Source organism: Podarcis liolepis, assembly GCF_965112155.1.
Source record: "Podarcis liolepis genome assembly, chromosome: 12".
NCBI classification, from domain to species: domain Eukaryota; kingdom Metazoa; phylum Chordata; class Lepidosauria; order Squamata; family Lacertidae; genus Podarcis; species Podarcis liolepis.
The window spans coordinates 31,213,805-31,231,716 of NC_139563.1; the positions used below are offsets into that span (position 1 = coordinate 31,213,805).

Here is a 17,912-nt window from a genome sequence, read left to right on the forward strand (position 1 = left end):
CAGCATTTTTGAGCTGATCTTGTCTCTCTTGGTGGCAACGTGTGTGTATGGTTTTACTGCAAATAAGCGGCCTTTGGGGCTATACTTTTTTACCTGTGCTGCATGTGGGTCCATTCCAGCCAACCCTGCACTGGCAGACATCTGGGGCGAGACATTTACCGCCATTTTCACAGTGCCTGTTGCAAACCACTAAACCAAGCAACCAGTGTTTAAGAAACAAAATAAGCAGAAGTTAGTAGAGAAAAAAGGGGTTGCTGTCATAGCTTTATTGCATATCTATATACACCCAAATAATTTCCCAGGTTTTGTCTGCAATTGCCTTTCTGCTATGATATTTATTTAATAAAATTCACACACCAATTGATTGTAAAAACAAACAAACCTCATAGTGGTTTACAAAGAGAAAATAACGAGAACTACACCTCAAGATATTTAGCTGAATCGGGACTTAACCATGCTTAGAATAGGCCTGTTGACATCAAAGAGGTTGCTGTTAGTATGTATTATTCCATCCAAACAGCTAAATAGGAGTCATAGGTGTATTTTTCCACTTTTTATCATTGCAAAATATATTGTTGTAACATACTCTGGGACTAAATGGTGAAGAATGGTTATGGAATCAAATAAACAAATGACCTTCAATTAATTTATTCACTGGCTTAGTTTTGAGGGTTTTGGGTGGTGGTTTTGGCATTGTTTTCATTGTTTTGTTTTGTTTTATGCTGTATTTTGTGTGATATGGTTTAATTTGGGGCATTGTTTGTATTATATTATTGATTAGTTGCCTTGAGTTTCTTTGGAAAAACCAGGTGGGTTGATTAAAAAAAGCAAAATATAATAATTTACTTCCGACAAATTCACCAAGAGGTTATTTTGGGGCACAGAACATCAGAAACGTATAGTACCTCTTATCTATGTGCATCTTGCTACAGCAGGATGCTTTGTTTATATGTTTGTTATGTTTTCCATTACTTACTTGTTTCACAATGTGGTCCCACAAACCCATATGGGCAAGTGCAAAGGTTTCTGGCCAGACAGGTCCCTCCATGTTGGCAAGGTGGCTCACAATGTGCTGGAGGTGGAAAGGGAGGCTGGTCAAGATATCAGTTCCAGAAATCAATTAGCATTAGAAACTTTTAAACAAAAGGTGTAAAAATTGAAAGAAAAGATTTCTACAACACTATTTTTGCATTGGTTACTGGCAAAACTATCAGGATGGGTCTATGTCTCCACCTAGTAGTCAAAAGGCAGGACAACAACTTGTGAAGGAGACTTCCAGAATGCATCTCAGTTCATCCTGCCTTTGAAGAAAACCAGATTAGATTTGCTTGTGAACAATTTGAAATTGCCGCCATCTTGTTAAAAAAACAACTGAAGCTGCTTCTTGGGATATCGAGAATATCCTGGTTTTAGCAGGGATCCAACTTAAGTATGCATATAAATAAGCATCACTCTGATGATATCAACAGAGACAACACTGGTAAATGTCAGTGTTGAACTCAATCTATGTTTGTTTTTGACAGTGGTCTAAGTAGCTTAATGACAGGAAATGTGCTCCATGGCAGATTTAAGACCCCAAGGGCTATTTCATTTATTTCATTATCATCCTGTGCTTCACAGGCAAGCAATCCCAGGGTGAGCTATATAATCCAAGCAGACCGTGTACAGTAAAGCAACACAATATTGAAATGTGTTTTTACAATCTTCCATAACTTACTCCATATCCTCCTTCTCACTATTAAAACAACTGGCCTACTATTTTAATCCTCCCCCTCACCAAGAACCTGGAGGTAGAGCTGGGCCTTTAACAGGGCTTTTTTCAGCCAGAACACACCTGAACTCAGTTCTGGCCCCTCTCAGGTGGGCTAAGAGAACAAGGGAGGTGTTCATGGTGAGTTCCGGCTCCTCTCTTTCCAGAAAAATAGCACTGGCCTTTAGATTATCTATTCTAAAGGAAACATTAATTTGGCTGTGAGGGATATGTTTCACTGAGTACCGTGCATTTAGACAATATGTCAAAATATCGGCCATCAATAAAATGACCACCATTGACATCCATCTTTATACATATGAACAGGCATGGGAACTATGAGTCTAAAAATATAGGGTCTTTAAGGACAAGTATATGTACAAAACTGTGTGTATGGATATTGTTAAGATGGAGAGTTGGGAGGTATATTCTGAGCAGCATGGGGAGAAATTCAATTTTGTTTGCCTTTTACTGAGAAACTTCCTAATCTGTGCTTTTCAATTCAATACACAAACCACAATTTGCGTGTCTCCAAATTTTGTGACGCAGTTCTCCAGTCAAATAATGGGTGCAGAAACGAGTGTATTGGGGGAAGTGTGCACACATGATTGAAAACAACATAAGTAAATGCATTATGTTTAGGAAATTTCCTTCCAAAATACATACATTAAAAACTGCATAGGGGGGGAAATGTATGTATTAGGTGAAATCTGTCCTAAAATGCTGGTGAGCTTTCATGAGGATTCTTTTTAAAATGCAAATTGCTGCAAAAAAGTGAATTGGATTTAAAATTGGAAAAAATGAGAAACAAAAATTGACAGATTCATTGATATCCCTACTATACCTTCCCTACACATTTATCACACCAAAAATATAACACAAAGCTGTGATGCAGGGTGGAACTAAGGAAGATGGAATAGGACACAAACAGAACTGAGAAGAGCTTGGGGGTGACTCATGCATGCAATTCAGCCACTCTAAGGCCAGTTACATCAGAACAAATCTTTGCACCAGATACATGGTGGCAAACTGTTAGAACAGAACAAGAGCTTCCTGCCGCATGCAGGGTGCCATTATTGCTATTCTCAGTAAAGTTGCAGTTCTTTGGAATACCTTTAGAACCAAGAGTGGCGCACTAGAGCTTCTGCTGTTGTGGGAATGCTGTGATAAACACGAAATACAACTTTTTCATTTGTTTCAGCTGTTTTCTGGAAGGAGTGAAATAGCTGACACTGCAACTTCTGAGAATCAATTTTGACACCGACATTCAGCATGCATTTTGGGTCATCCTTTAATTTTAAAAGGAGAGCCCAGTGTTACCTTCATCACAGATGGGGCCACTGAATCCGGGGGGGCATTCACATACATTGGGCTTGGTGCATTTCCCATTGTTTTTGCACTCTGGTCGACACAGAGCTGTATAAAACCAACATTAAATTCTTAGATGTACCATTTAATATTATTAAATGCAGAGGGTGCATAAAACAGGCATCACTCACCAGCCTGACAGCTACGGCCAGAGTAACCAGGCTTACATCTGCAAGTATTGGGTGCCACACATTCCATGTTTTCACCACAGTTATGCCTGCATATCGCTATGAGAGAGAAAAATGGGGGAAATAAGATCAGTAACTCATCTGGTTTGTGGTATTCACTTTCAATCAGTGGCGTAGCGTGGGTTGTCAGCACCCGGGGCAAGGCAAGTAATTTGTGCCCCCTAACCCGTGGATTTGCGCCCCCTAATCCTAACCCCCAGATGTTGCGCCCGGTGCGGCCGGGCCCCCCTGCACCCCCCACGCTATGCCACTGCTTTCAATACCTAGCATGCAAAATTAGCTAACAGCACTGACCTCGAAAACACTATACTTTCCATCAGTGTGTGCAATTATGTTCTGAAGAAGTGTGCATGCACACGAAAGCTCATACCAAGAACTAACTTAGTTGGTCTTTAAGGTGCTACTGGAAGGATTTTTTTTATTTTGACTATGGCAGACCAACACGGCTACCTATCTGTAACTGCAATTATGAAGTTCAAGTTGTTCTGCAACCCCATCACATGTGGCCACCAGCAGATATGGCAAAACGCAATGATCAGTGAACAGAATGTGCATTTGGGGAGCCATTTATGCAATTTCTGTGACCTTGTTGATAGCGTTCCTGCTCCCTTCTCCTTCCCCACCATGACTGTTCTTTAGACACAACTCAGCCATGCAAAGTTTCACACAGAACAGCAACTGCCTAAATTTTTGTATACCCCATGCAGCTTGGAAACAGCAAGCTGTCCAGCTTTCTGGTCTGGTTCACACATAACAATAAGCCTTAGCTTGTTTAAGCAAAATCATGAGGTAACCATAAGTTGTTCCACAGATGATCAAACAAAACATGGTTTGTTCCTCCAAAGTTTGTTTCCAGCTGCTCATGCCTCATGTGTTTGTAGTCTGGTGAACCTCTGGAGTGGAGTGCTCAAGCCATGGCAAAGGGTGCTGAGTTCACTTATAATCAAAGGTTCCTAAGTCAACAACATAAACATGGCTTTACATCATGTTTGTTAACAGTAAACCAATGCTGGGCTGGGTTTACACACAAACCTAAGCAACGGATAATAAACCATACTAAACCATACTTTAATAAACCACAGTTTAGTGTTATGTGCATACCAGGCCTCTACTGCCATTGTAAAAGTTCGGCAAGAACATCTGCTGGAAATAGGATTATGTTGCAACAAAATAGCAAAACATATGTTGCCGCAGTACCTCTACAAATAATACCATCTCCGTAATAACCGAAAGGACAACGACCGCATCTGAAGCTTCCATTTTCACTTGGCTCACAAGGAACCCCGGGGAAACAGGGTGACTCTGCACAAGTGAGTAACAGGGAAGCAGTTGACGCAAAGCCTGGTTTTCGATCCGTGCCAGGCCTTTGGAGTGTCACAGCAAACCTTTCAAAGGTGGGTTGCAAAGTGCTGTCTTTAGGTTTGCCGAATGGCCTTTGGAATTTGTGGCCACTTCCTCCTCCCAGTTCTTTGCTGGTTATTAGTGTCACGTTAGCTTTGCTGCTCAATGTTATGCTGGCTTCTAGGGGAGAATAGATCTGCTCTCGTGCCGCCGTCATCTTCTCAGGAAATACTGTCTTATTCCTAAGTGGTGTGTTAGATGCAGAGCCTACTGCATCTGCTGCTGACTCTTCCTTTGCGGTGCCAGAATGGATGTTTACAGTACTGGCACCTAATGCATAATCAGGGGATGCGCTACTAACAGGCTTTCTCAAAGCTGGGCTCTGGGAAATGAATACATGTGAAGACACAGTTGTTTTGGCTGCAGAAACGGATGGACTGCTGTTGGCTACTTCTGTGGGAATGAAACTTCTGGGAACATCTGTGGGATTAAGAGGGAAGTCTGTGGTATTTGGAACCTCAGCAGTTGACAGTTGCAGGAAACCTGCCAAACAAACAGGAGACAGACACAAGAGAATTATTACAAGATTTACATTTCAAAGAGAATAGTTTTAAAACAGTAAAAAAAAGAAAGTAGACTTCTACATATATCTGGATTTTTCCAGTCGTGCTTGCTGCGGTGTACTTAGCATTAGAAGTCTACTAGGAAAACATACAAAAGGTTAAACCCAAACAAGAGCTCCAAGAATTGTCCGCGGGGAGCATAAGACATAAGGGAGAGTTGGCAGGGAGTGTAAAACATAAACCTGAAATTAATACTCCTTAGCATCTACCTATCAGTAGCCTGCACAAGAAGTGAGCCGCAGCACAAACCCTTTCCATATCCTTTCCTGTTTGTCAGTCCATCTTCCTTTGGATAATACATTCTCCAGAACCTACAGCCGAAGCAAGATGGATAGAAAAACTGAAAAGAGTGAGGCCAAGAGCTTATGCAAAGTAAGAGTAATGAGAATGAGGCATAAAGGAAGACTAGGGACTGCAAAAAGTGTTTCAGTGAGGAACGCACCTGCTCAGGATTACAGCCAGACATGCCTATTATTTATTATTATTATTATTATTATTATTATTATTATTATTAATACCCCACCCATCTGGCTGGGTTTCCCCAGCCACTCTGGGTGGCTTCAACGAAAGGTTAAAAAAATATAAAAACATCAGTCATTAAAAACTTCCCTAAACAGGCTGCCTTCAGATGTCTTCTAAACATCAGATAGTTGTTTATTTCTTTGACATCTGATGGCAGGGCATTCCACAGGGTGGGCACCACTACCGAGGAGACCCTCTGCCTGGTTCCCTGTAACTTCACTTCTCACAGTGAGGGAACTGCCAGAAGGCCCTTGGAGCTGGACTTCAGTGTCCACATTGAACGATGGGGGGGGGGGGGGGAGACGCTCCTTCAGGCAAATGTCATTCCGTTTTCAAAAATGGAATATCCCCAGGAATACACGGCCATTCATTCTGATGTTCAGAAATCAGAAGGAATTCTAATAAGGTTTGCCTCCCACCCAGTTCTTCTATCTTAAATATATATATATGAATAACATAAACCTGAGCTCTTTACTTGCCAGAGACATTTTCATCAGTATGGGCACCAGCAATGCTATATCCGTGATTTTTGCCCGCACCGATTTTTTCACTGGGGTCTATTTTGTTATATCCATCTTCTGGAGTCCAATGACCAGAGGGAGCCTTGCTTGTTGGTTTTATTCCAGCTGCGACATAAACAAAAGAATGCCCAAATCAAAGGGATGGCAAACCAAAGGTAGCTTATTTAAAGGACACCCAAAGGGTTACATAAAAAGTTGTTAAGCTTTTTGAAAAATGTTCAACATTCCAGGTTACAGCACTGCCAGCCTCACTATTACAACTGTGGCCAGAAGGATTCTACGCACATCTTTTGCAAGCACACAGAGGAATGGAGGACTGTACAAACAAGCATTTAATTGGAAGTTGCTTATATGGGAAAACACATGCAGACACAATTATTTTACCGTGCTGTGCTGATCCTCTCTTGGAAAGTCTTAGTTTCTTACCCAGTAAATGCTGCTATTGTTTTTGTTGTTTGATTCCAACTCCCATCAGCCCCAGTTAGCTCAGACAATTGTCAGGGATGATGGGAGTTATTGCCCCAAAAATCTGGAAGACAACTGGTTTGGGAAGGCTGACTTAAGTCAATCGTTCAACCTGTCTACCAAAACTTTTCTCATTCAAAACCATGTCTCCTATCCCATATAGACGGAATCAGCTATCAAGCATGAAAGTTCTATGAATTTCTATTATATGGACAGGATTATTAGACAGGTTTCTGCCTTAGGCACATCCGATGTTTTAAGCACCGCTTAGTGCAATGAACAAAAACACTTGGAAATAAAATGTAATATGATTTTTTTGGTGATAGCCTTTTACCATAACATCTTTTCCCATCTCCGTACAGGCCAGTAGGGCATGGACCACAATAATAGGAATCCATAGTATTGAAGCAAGCTACTCCAGGGAAGCATGGTCTGGATTTGCATTCATCAGGGTCTTTTTGGCAATGTCTACCTAAACAGAAAGAAAGATATTCGGGCATGCATCAAAGGCTCTTTTCAAGTGTCTGTTCCTTCTCGGGAACTAGTAGCTCACACACACACACAAAAAGCCACAAAGATTTTCAAAACAGAAAGCAAACGTTGGTTCATTGCCTAACTCTTTGGAGATAGCAAGCCCTTGATTTTCCAGAAACAAAAAAATAAATAAATCTGGGATTTTTATGATGTATTTGTTCTATATACATTTAAGGGGACGTGGCCACTTTTGCAGAAAAAAACCTCCAGCCTCAGGAAAAGTTATTTAGGATTGATTTCAAGCAGCTGTGATGGAGATTCTGAGTTTTGATCATATAGATTCATCTGGACACGTATCTCCCCTATTTATTCTTAATGTTTGGTTGTTTCAGATAAGACTTAAGACAAAATGATTTCATGTATATATTTATGCGGAATTTTAAAAATGAATTTTATGTAATTTTGTTTGTTTGTTCTCCTTCTATGCAGTCTGCGGACTAATTCAATAGTACCCTATCCTGTTCCTATACAACCCTACATCCAAGCCTCATTAAACTCAATTGCACCTACTTCTGAGTAGGCATGTATAGGATTGCACTGTGCTTTCTAACTCCTTATTCTAGCTTCCACTGTAATCCGCAAACCACACAAGCTTTTTGAAAGCCAAGCTTTTGCCCCTCTTCCTCATTGGCTTTAACTGGCCTGAAGAGGCGTACGCAAAGATCTAACTCAGTGATGCTTGAAAAATATTTGTTCTGCTTAAATAAACCTCACAGTAAACTGGAGCCTGAAATCATGCATGTAATTGAATTATTGTTATGTAAATGTAGAATAAGTGACAATTCACCCTGCAGCCCAGGTGTACATTCACAGCGGAAGCTATTTATTCCATCAAAACATCTGCCAAGGCCACAGGGGGTGGATGTGCAGTCATTGGCATTCACTTGACAAAGGTCACCTTCAAATCCTGGCATGCAGATGCATAGATATTTCCCACTTCCAGGAGGGAAATTGGTATCGGCCACACAGGACCCTCCATTTAAGCAGTCACATGGTTTCACGCTGACCTGCAAAACATGCCCAATAAACAGCAGGCTATAATTACTCTTGAATGGGATATTCCATTTGCAATGGAGCTCTTGTCATGGCTGCATGATAGCAATTAGAGTTGGCTATTTGACCACAATAGTTATTACCTCGATTGCAACTTTGGTTTCGGCACTGCAGTCGTCCGTTATGAAAAAGGTAAAGAGCTCAGGCTTCTTCGACAGCGCCTTCCATATCAGGAGTCCAGAGGGAGAAAGACTGGCACCTGGTGGGCCGGAATCCAATAAGAAAGCGACGGCAGAACCTTCTGCGTCCGTCGCTGAGAACTGATACACAAAATCCTCCCCATAAAAGGTCTGCAGCCTTTCTTGTGTATTTTGAAATACAGGAGGCTGGTTGTCTGAAAGGAAATAAAAGGAACAGCCACAAAGTGAGAAATATGAAAAACGGATGACACCAGGAAATTTTTATCTGTTCCCCACCTACTTACATAGCCACTGTTAGGGGCCTATACCAAATGTGCACCTGACTGCAGTGCTTTACTTGATCCCATATCATAGAGTTGTTGGTGAAAGAGAGCATGAGGCTCACCTAGTGCAACCCTCTGCAATGCAGAAATCTTTTACTCAATGTGGGGTTCAAATCCACGGCCCTGAGATTAAGAGTCTCATTCTCTACCGACAGAGATACCATCTTGTGCTTTTTCATTAAGCATTGCAGTAAGTCAGCCTTCCCCAATATGCCTTACAGATATTGTCAGATACCAAGTCCCATCACCCCTGACCATTGGCCATGTTGGCTGAGCCTGCTGGGATTTGGGGGTCCAACTGCACCTGAGGGTTGCCAGGTTGAGGAAAGGTGTGCAACCAGTCCATGACACTGGCTCTAAGCATCTGCTGAAAGGGATTTCACTGGGGTGTGTGAGTTCCTGCACAAAGTGGTTTCCTGCTTCCCGCTTGCCTGTGCCCATCATGATGGCAGACATTGCTCTATACAAGGAATCAGATACAACTATAATTCCATTTCCTGGAATTTCAATGGGAGGGAGTTAATCACAGGTCGCACTGAAACCAATAGGACTTCAGTTAAGTTAGCCTGGATTCAACTCAAGGCTCTTTAACATTCAGCAGGTCATGAAATGTGTTTCTTCAAGACCTGTTTGCAGGTGCCAATGGATGCAAACAGGTCTTGAAGAAACACGTTTCATGACCTACTGACATGCAATAAACATCACCCTTCCCCAAGAGCATCACACCACAGAACAAAATGGCCCAAATCCATCAGGAAAATGAACCCATGATGAACTTTAGCCATCATCCTGGCACAGGCAGCTAGGAACAAAATGAGCTGATGCTAGATATCAAATTTCATCTGAAGTTTCTGTTTCTCATGAGAAGGTTCACAAGTCATAAAGTCTAGAGAGGTGATGTGCTGATCCAAACTCTCAGGCAAGAATGGACAGCCTGTGGCCTTCCAAGATGGTGTTGGACTCTAAACTTCAATCAGCTCCATCCAGCATAGCCAAGGATAAAGAATGATGCACGTTGTAGTCCAAGAACATCTGGAGGGCCAAAGGTTTCCCATACTTGTAGGAGTAACACTTGACTCACTGCCAGCTCTATGTCATATGTATCTCCTCCTCAACTTTCTGGAGATGTGTCTCCCCTTCACAGTTTACTGTAAACATTGGTATGCACATGGAAAACATGCATGAATCTGAGAATACAAATCATTTGTTAGGTTTAGGCATCTGAACCAGTGAGCTTCATAACTAATTAGAACTTACTTTCAGCAACTGACCAAGTTAACTTTGATATTTCCGGTCTGCAGAGTAAGCAAGGGCTTGTAGGATTTGTGTCACCTTCACCATAACAAAGTCCATCTATGTTGCATGTTTTCTCCTTTGCAGAAATAAAACATCATTCATTAAGACTTTGGAATATTTTTCCTGCATGTTTATTCATGTGCCATAAACTGTCAAAGCAATGGCCTACTAGTTACTCTCACATACCCCCAGCCTCAATCTAATTTTTGCATGCTTCAGAGAGTTCACAACTTGTAACAAGCCAGGTCTTCAGAAAAGTATTCTACACCGCTCTTGCTAAAATGAGCAGAACTTGGGCTGGACTGAGTATGGCCAAGCTCTTGCACAAACGACATGCCTTCCAGTGGGGCATTCAGGAAATCCTTTGTAGTCCACACCTGATAGGATTTCAAGGTGCCTCGTTGAAACGACTGAGTTTGGTGTTTCAATTCTTGATCACGCAAAAGGTCCACTATGGGAATCTGAATTATTGGGAGGGTTTTGTAGTGGATCACTAAACTCAATGCTGTATTGTATTGTTCTATAGCAGATTGCGAATTTGGGTTGCAAATACTGTAGAGATTTGCCTGGGAAGAATTCTTGCTGAACATAGTGGGACTTACTTCTGAGTAAACTTGCACAGAATTACCACATCCTTCCCTGAACTGGTGCCAGCCATATGTTGTTGGACTCCAACTTCCATCAAACCCAGTCAGCATGGCCAATGGTCAGGGATGGTGAGACTTGTAGTCTAGCAATGTCTGGGGGAACCAGGGCAGGGCAGGCATGATTGCATTTATTCGTATCAAATTTTTGGTGGATACCTGGTAATACAATGCCATTTTGCATCCAAGTAGAAGCTGCCTGTTTTTACTTAGAAAATATCTTTTAAACAAACCATTCTGTGCCTGAGACAACCCATCAATGTTGTGCAGTGTGAAGCTTCCACAAAATCTGGGTTATGCTGATTCAAGGGCTGCTCTGAAGCAGCTCTGCTATTGGTCTAGGGCAGAGTTGGAGAAACGGCAGTCCTCCAGATGTTGCTGGACTACAACTCCCATCATCCCCAGCCACATGGCCAATGAGCAGGGATGGTGGGAGTTGGAGTTCAAGAACATCTGGAGGACAATAGTTTCCCCATCCCAAATTTAGGAGCTGTGAGACTCAGTAGTGCACACAAGGAAGTAATATTATCATGGCTGTGATAACCTCTTAGATCTAGAGATGTATGAGACACCTTAAGGACAGGAGGAGGAGGAAAGGCTGAAAGAGAGCACTTTCCCTTCTGGAAACAACCAGCAAACACATCGGAAGTTATTTCTGGAATGAATCCAGTCAACCCAGTTGGAATTTGGGAAGCAGCATTACGAGTAAAGTTGGGAAGTAAGGCATTACGAGTAACAGTCTGCCTATTTCCAACCTGTGAACCTTAAAAGTTTCATGTTCCTATCACCACTGACTATTGGCCATCCTGGTTGGAGCTGTTAGCCAATGAGGAACTCCCCAGATGCTCCTATCCCTACACATTTAGCTGGGAGTCTCACTTAACTCAGTCAGGCTTGCTTCTGAGCAGACATGTCTAGGACAGTATTGTTGGTCCTATGCATCTGATGGTGTGGCCTCTAGTTATGAATACATGTGCTATAATTAAACGTGTTGCTCCTTAAGGGAGTAAACCCCAAGGAAAAATCTGTACTCGCTCCCTTGCTGAGGAGCAAACCCTACACAAATCTGGAGTGGAGTCCCCAAGATGGCTGGATCACGTCTTGTACGCCTCCTTTCAGCAACTCCTGCAGCCAGGCTCCTGCCAAACGTATTGCTCTGTTTCCCCTTGCATCACATCAGCAAGGCCAAGAGTGGGGGGCTTCTCCATCTGGGCAGCCCAGGACCCCCATTCACACTGCCAGGGCTTACACTCCAGAGAGGTCACTTTGGCACTGCTAATGCAGCAAAAACAACACAGGAGGCAGCAGTTATGAGTTACCAATCTCTGCAGCCACAGCAGGCACTATGATTCTCCAGCGGTTTGGCTTCAGCCCCGGAGGAGCACCCTATCATCTCTCGAGACAGACAGATGCCAACAACAACTCATTAAGGTGCCACAAGACTCACAGCTATAACGGATTAACACTGTTGCCCCTCCAGAAATTGTGTATTGCATATTTAACTGACTAATTAATTGATCACTCCGCTGAAATTGTACATGATTAATCTATTCCGTTTCATTTAATGAGGTGACATCTCTGCTAGATTTATCTCCTAGCCCTAATGAGGTTGTAAATATTCAAAGCAAAACAACAACAAAAACAAGACACTTGCCTTTAACGTGCAAAATCCATTTGATTGTGGGTCGCATATCTGACAAGCTCCATCAAATAATGTCACTGTTTTAGGGTTGCTATAAGTGAACCCATCATTAGAAATCTGTTTTGACATAGAGCAACAGTTCTGTGAGTTACATAAGCATCCGAAAGAGGATTATGGCACGTTTCACAATTGGCAACATGCACATCCTACCTAGATCCCTACATATTTTAAGCTTGATTCCTACATACTGCAGGGGTAAGCAGAAGATAGAACGGGAAGTAATGGTAGATCTCTGAGTGACCTATTATAAACAGAGAGCAAAACTTGTTTCTTTTGTGCATCCCCCCACCCCCAGTGTGCCTTTTGATGATTTTTAAAATGGTTTTACAAGTTATGCTCGTGCACCTCCTCAGCTTACTTCTGCAGGATTTGTTCTAAAAATTATCTCAGTCGCTATATGACTATATGAAGTAAATCTCTAGAGATTACCTTAATTCGCCACTTTGCAATGGGTTGGCCATCCACAAGATCCAGACCATCATTCTGGTGTCCTTCAGTGGGAAGTTGGCAATCCACAGTCCTGGTGTTGTGGAAAGTGGCGTGGGTGAATAAAGATTCCCCAAGCACCCACTTGTTATCACTGTACTGAATTAAAGGACCAAAAATGCCTGATTTAGTGACCCTATAAACAAGACGGTGATATACAAATAGATATACAAATAATCTCAACTGAAGCAAATCTCTACAGAGTACCTTAATTTGCCACCTCTTTTGACCCAATTTGGCAGTTCTGGGGGTACAAAATGGGCACGTATTCTGCAGCACTAGTGCACCATCAAGTCAGAGCCATATAGCGTAATGGCAAAAGATCCGTTATTGGATCTTCTCAGGGCTTTTTTCCCCTTAAAGCAATGGAGGCCCTAATTTAGATTTAGGCTATGACACTTGGCAATAACCAGTTCCCACCCCCCACTGAAGAATACAAGTAGGTTCCAGCTTGTGTGGGTGGGTGTCATTTGGATTGCAAAACCAGTGCAAGAAAGGAAATGGCTTAAACCATTGACCTACACCATCTCACATCTACCTCTAGAGGAGGGACTTTTTTGCTGCATACCCTGAGATGATTCTCATTCAACCTGCGCAAGCACCTAGCTTTATCCACTGACAATGGGTCACTTTTATATTCTGTCAGTGAACTCTTTATTTACAACATAGTGGCTGAAATGTCCATGGGCCACTTAAAGAGTAAAAACCCTTCTGCTTGCTTCTTCAGGATGGTTTCCACTGCTCCCACATATAAGGTAAAAATTTTTTAAAAAAGGTAAAGGACTCCTGGACGGTTAAAGTCCAGTCAAAGGTGACCATGGGGTTGTGGTGCGCATCTCACTTTCGGGCTGAGGGAGCCAGTGTTTGTCCACAGACAGCTTTCTGGGTCATGTGGCCAGCATGACTAAACCGCTTCTGGCACACCGGGACACCGGGACAGAAACTAGAGCGCACAGAAACACCATTTACCTTTCCACCACAGCAGTACCTATTTATCTACTTGCACTGGCGTGCTTTCAAACTGCTAGGTTGGCAGAAGCTGAGACAGAGCAATGAGAGCTCACTCTGTCGCGGGGATTTGAACCGCTGACCTTCCGATCAACAAACCCAAGAGGCTCAGTGGTTTAGACCACAGCGTCACCAGCGTCCCTCATATGGAGCAACTCAAACATAATACCTTTCTGAGAAACAACAGAAATGCAAAGTACCGCTCAAGCTTTCACGTTCCCTCAGAACATGGAGTATTCAAGTTGAATGTTAAGCAAAAACACAAAAACAAAAAGGGGAGTCAGAGGGAGAGAGAAATAAAGATGACAGTGGGTAGGCATAGTGAAAAAAGTATGCCGTCTATAAGGTGGATTGCAGGAGCTGCGCAACACAATTCCATGCATACAGGTGCTGAAACAGGTCCCACTGTGTCCAACAGAGCTTATTCCCAGAAAAATGAACATAGGACTGCAGGCCTAATTAGGTCAGGCTGTGCTGTTTGTGAGCAAAAAGATCTCAGGTTGTGCCAGACGTTATAGCAATGGCTGTTCTTCTCCCTTTGCAAAACATAAAAATTAGACATTATTCAGATCTAATGGACTCACATGGCAACCCAAAACTTTATCTGCTTGATAAAAGGATAGGCCACAGAACCTTTTTGTGGGGGTGGGGGTGGGAGCATAAGACCAAGAGTGTCGCTGCTGAAAGTGTTATTAAAACCCTCCAGCTTGCAATGAGTGAGGAGTGAGACAGTTCAAGCTGTGATAAGTGAACTCCCAATAATTGTCTCACTAGGAGTTTGGGGAGTAGCTCTTAACTTAATGGAATGTAAATGTGCTGTTGGCTTTCTCGTTTCAAACTGACTTGCTGGTGAGAGGATCCATGTTGTGTACAAAGGGAAATCCACAGCCTGCACTGTAATATAACCTGCCAAAATAACCTCAGCATCAGCTGGACGGAGCCAAGTATAAAGGGGCGCTGGAAAAAGAAAATGTTTTCTACTGAGTCGATGGGAAAATTGAATTTCTTATACATGAGGGATTTTTTTTTTTAAGTTGTATTATATCTCAGAGGCCAGGCGCTAGTTTCAGCTCCTTTAGCTCAGGCTTCTGACATTGGCCAATTGATCAAGGGTCTTGGATAAACTCCAGTTTGAGTAATTGCTTTCTCCCCTACAAAAATTGTCCTGTAAATTTTGCTCGCAGTCTTCATACTCGCAGTAGTAAGGCAGAACCAAGTAGCTGCACCCACACGTCTGAAAGAGACTTTCCAGTTTGTCACCTTTGCACAGGGCCAAAAAATAAAGTTGAGAAAAGAAAAGAAAACCATGCTGAACTCAGTTTCTCATAGCCTTCTATTTGCAGGTTCTACCACTTGTACCACCTTTGATTTCCTCAGTCAACAACTGCTTGAATATGGAGAATACGGATGCAGAATGGCTTACAGGAACTTCAGGTTCTAAAAACCTGAACGCTGAACCTTTATCAATAATACATAAAATAATCCACCTGCAACTTATTAATTTCACATCTGGGGCCTGGTGACTCCATGAATCCACGGCCAAAAACTCTTACAGTTGTGCAGTCATACTGCTGGACATCACACAACCCTCCATTGTTCAGCTCTGTAATTTCCGGAACCTGATCTTGAAAACGAAAATCAGAAAGTGAAACACACTGAGTCAATCAACGGGCCCTTCATGTAAACAGTATGACAAAGCTTTTGTGCCAACAAATACCTATCAAACAAATATGAAGAAAATAGGGCACTACAGACACAAAACCTGGGCAAAGAAACAAACTAATTTCAACATATTTCACATTGAATTTCTTCGAGAAAATTCGACATACCGAGTTAAAGGAAGACATAGGTTTCACAAACAGTGAGAATGGGGGCACACTTGTCTCTGAACCTCAAATTTCCATTCTGTGGCCAGGGTGGGGGTGGGGTGCACGCTCATATGATTTGAATAATGTTCCATCCAAAAATATCCCCAGCTCTCAGAAAACTAAATGTCAGAGAGAAGTGTTCTTACTTAGATATGCTAATTGTTTCATATGCGCAAAGAATATGGGGAGCATAATTAGATCCATTACAATCTGGGTTCAGACCTCGCCACAGAATGAATCAGTCTGGGTTGCCTTGATGAAGAACGTTTATAGAGAGCAGGACACAGGGAGTGGGACCTTGTTCCTGCATTTTGGTCTCTCATCATCAACCATGGCATCCTCCTGGACCAGCTCCGGGAAATGGGAATTGGGTGCACTGTATTACAGTGGTTTTAATCTTCCCTTCAGTCCAGAGAGTAGTATTCAGAGAGTGTCTTTCAGCACCCTGACAGCTATGCTGTGGGGTGCCACAGGGGACTGTCTTATCTCCAGTGCTATTTTATATCTTCATGAAGCTGTTGGGAGCGGTCATGAGGAGTTTCAGTGTGAGTTTTCATCAGTATGCTGATGACACTCAGCTGTATTTCTCCATAACACCTGAAACAGGAGGCCACACAGTCTCCTGGCAGAGGCATAGTGTGGGGGGTGCCAGGGGTGACCATGGCCCTGGACACACAATTTATGAGGGGCTGTGAACTAGGCAACCCCATGTAGACACCCCCCAGCATGGTGCTCCTCTTCACCCACCAAGGGCTGTGTTGCATTATATAAAAGACCCAAATGGTATCTAATAGAAATACCAAATAGAGGCATCTGGCTTCATTCTATAAGGAGGCTGGAATGTGAAATTGTACTATTTCCCCAAGCTAGTAATTGAGACTAGTGTTCCAGTGAGCAGTGGTTAAATCTGGCACAACAGGAGTCAAATATAACATGACTTACCTCTAGGAAACAGGACAGATGCAGAACAGACTGCAAAGCTGACTGTTTTACAGATTAGAATATAGATGTTGGATAAGGAGGCTTGCTGTGGGGCAGAGAAAGAACGCTAGTAACTGTAGCTCGACTCACCAGATGAGGTGCTGCAGTCGTACGAGCTGAAGCCTTGAAAACAAGCACAGCCCCATTCAACGCAGTGACCTCTCCCGCTGCAGAGGTTGGGACACTTCAGCGCTAAAAGCAAGTCATCAGATAATCTCTTGTCTTCTTCTCCAGTGTGGTAATTAACTTCTTCCAAAGCTCTTTTTTCACATTCGTTTTCTAGGAGGGCCAAGCCTGCCTTTGCCCAGCTGAGGTCGTCTTTCAGTTGCAGATCCTTGATGCACAAGTCTACCACATCGCTGACCCGCTGGCCGAGGAGAGCCTTGCAAGCCCTCACTATGCTGGAATTGGCAACTGTCTCCTGGCAAAGGTCCAACGCATCCGACTCAGTGAGGCCAGAAGGCGTAGGCCATGAAGAGATGGGCTCTTGGTATGGGTCAGCCATGTGATCTTCTGGGAAGAAATAGCTAAATCCATCCAGATCTGTTTGGCTTAGGCTCTGGGATGGAAACACAGAAAGGTACTCGTAGTCTTGTTGGCGCTTTGGGCGTGAATGTCTTTTGCGGCGCCGCTGGCTGCCAAACTTGTCTGTGTAGCTGTCAGCCCCCCGGCTCCAAACAGCCTGTTTGTGTGTTGTAAATCCTGTCTTGGAGTTCAGAAAGAGAGCTGTGTGTTCTGGGGTTGCTGTCTGAAGAGCTCTTTGATTCCGAGAGCGTCCCTCTCTGGAGGGAACAGCAGAAGAAACCTCCTCCAGCACAGAAGCACGTTTCCTCAAGCCCCTGATAGGATCAAGCGAGCCGATGTACTCAGTGGTTACATCCAGCCCCGGGATCAAGGAAGGGAGCCAAGCGTGTTGTTTGTTTCTTCTGCAGGGCAAAGACAATTCTGCCTCAAAAACAGAATTCAGTTTATTTGCTGGTTGGTCTTCTCCCACGTCACCAGCATTGCAATTACAGAAAACTATTTCCTTGGCTGGAGTTGAAAGATCCGGTATTTGGTCAAACAGACTCTCTCCTGGTGAAATCCTGTCAAAAAAACA

General features: G+C 43.0%; 1 protein-coding gene across 3 annotated transcripts in view; it reads right to left on the reverse strand.

Moving 5' to 3' along the window:
* The window catches only part of VWDE (von Willebrand factor D and EGF domains), a 44,869-nt gene that overhangs the window by 6,889 nt on the left and 20,068 nt on the right, over nt 1–17,912 (reverse strand). Inside the window, exons 12-25 of one of the 3 annotated variants that reach the window (XM_083467760.1) lie at nt 16,904–17,898; nt 15,452–15,588; nt 12,900–13,055; nt 12,423–12,527; nt 10,086–10,200; nt 8,449–8,699; nt 8,100–8,319; nt 7,113–7,250; nt 6,272–6,418; nt 4,504–5,190; nt 3,250–3,345; nt 3,071–3,166; nt 977–1,072; nt 94–189 (exon numbers count right to left, since the gene is read on the reverse strand). In XM_083467760.1, the coding sequence (XP_083323886.1) occupies nt 94–189; nt 977–1,072; nt 3,071–3,166; nt 3,250–3,345; nt 4,504–5,190; nt 6,272–6,418; nt 7,113–7,250; nt 8,100–8,319; nt 8,449–8,699; nt 10,086–10,200; nt 12,423–12,527; nt 12,900–13,055; nt 15,452–15,588; nt 16,904–17,898 (3,335 nt within the window). The remainder of the gene's footprint in view (nt 1–93; nt 190–976; nt 1,073–3,070; nt 3,167–3,249; nt 3,346–4,503; nt 5,191–6,271; nt 6,419–7,112; nt 7,251–8,099; nt 8,320–8,448; nt 8,700–10,085; nt 10,201–12,422; nt 12,528–12,899; nt 13,056–15,451; nt 15,589–16,903; nt 17,899–17,912) is intronic. The other 2 variants (XM_083467759.1, XM_083467758.1) reach the window with 2 other exon arrangements.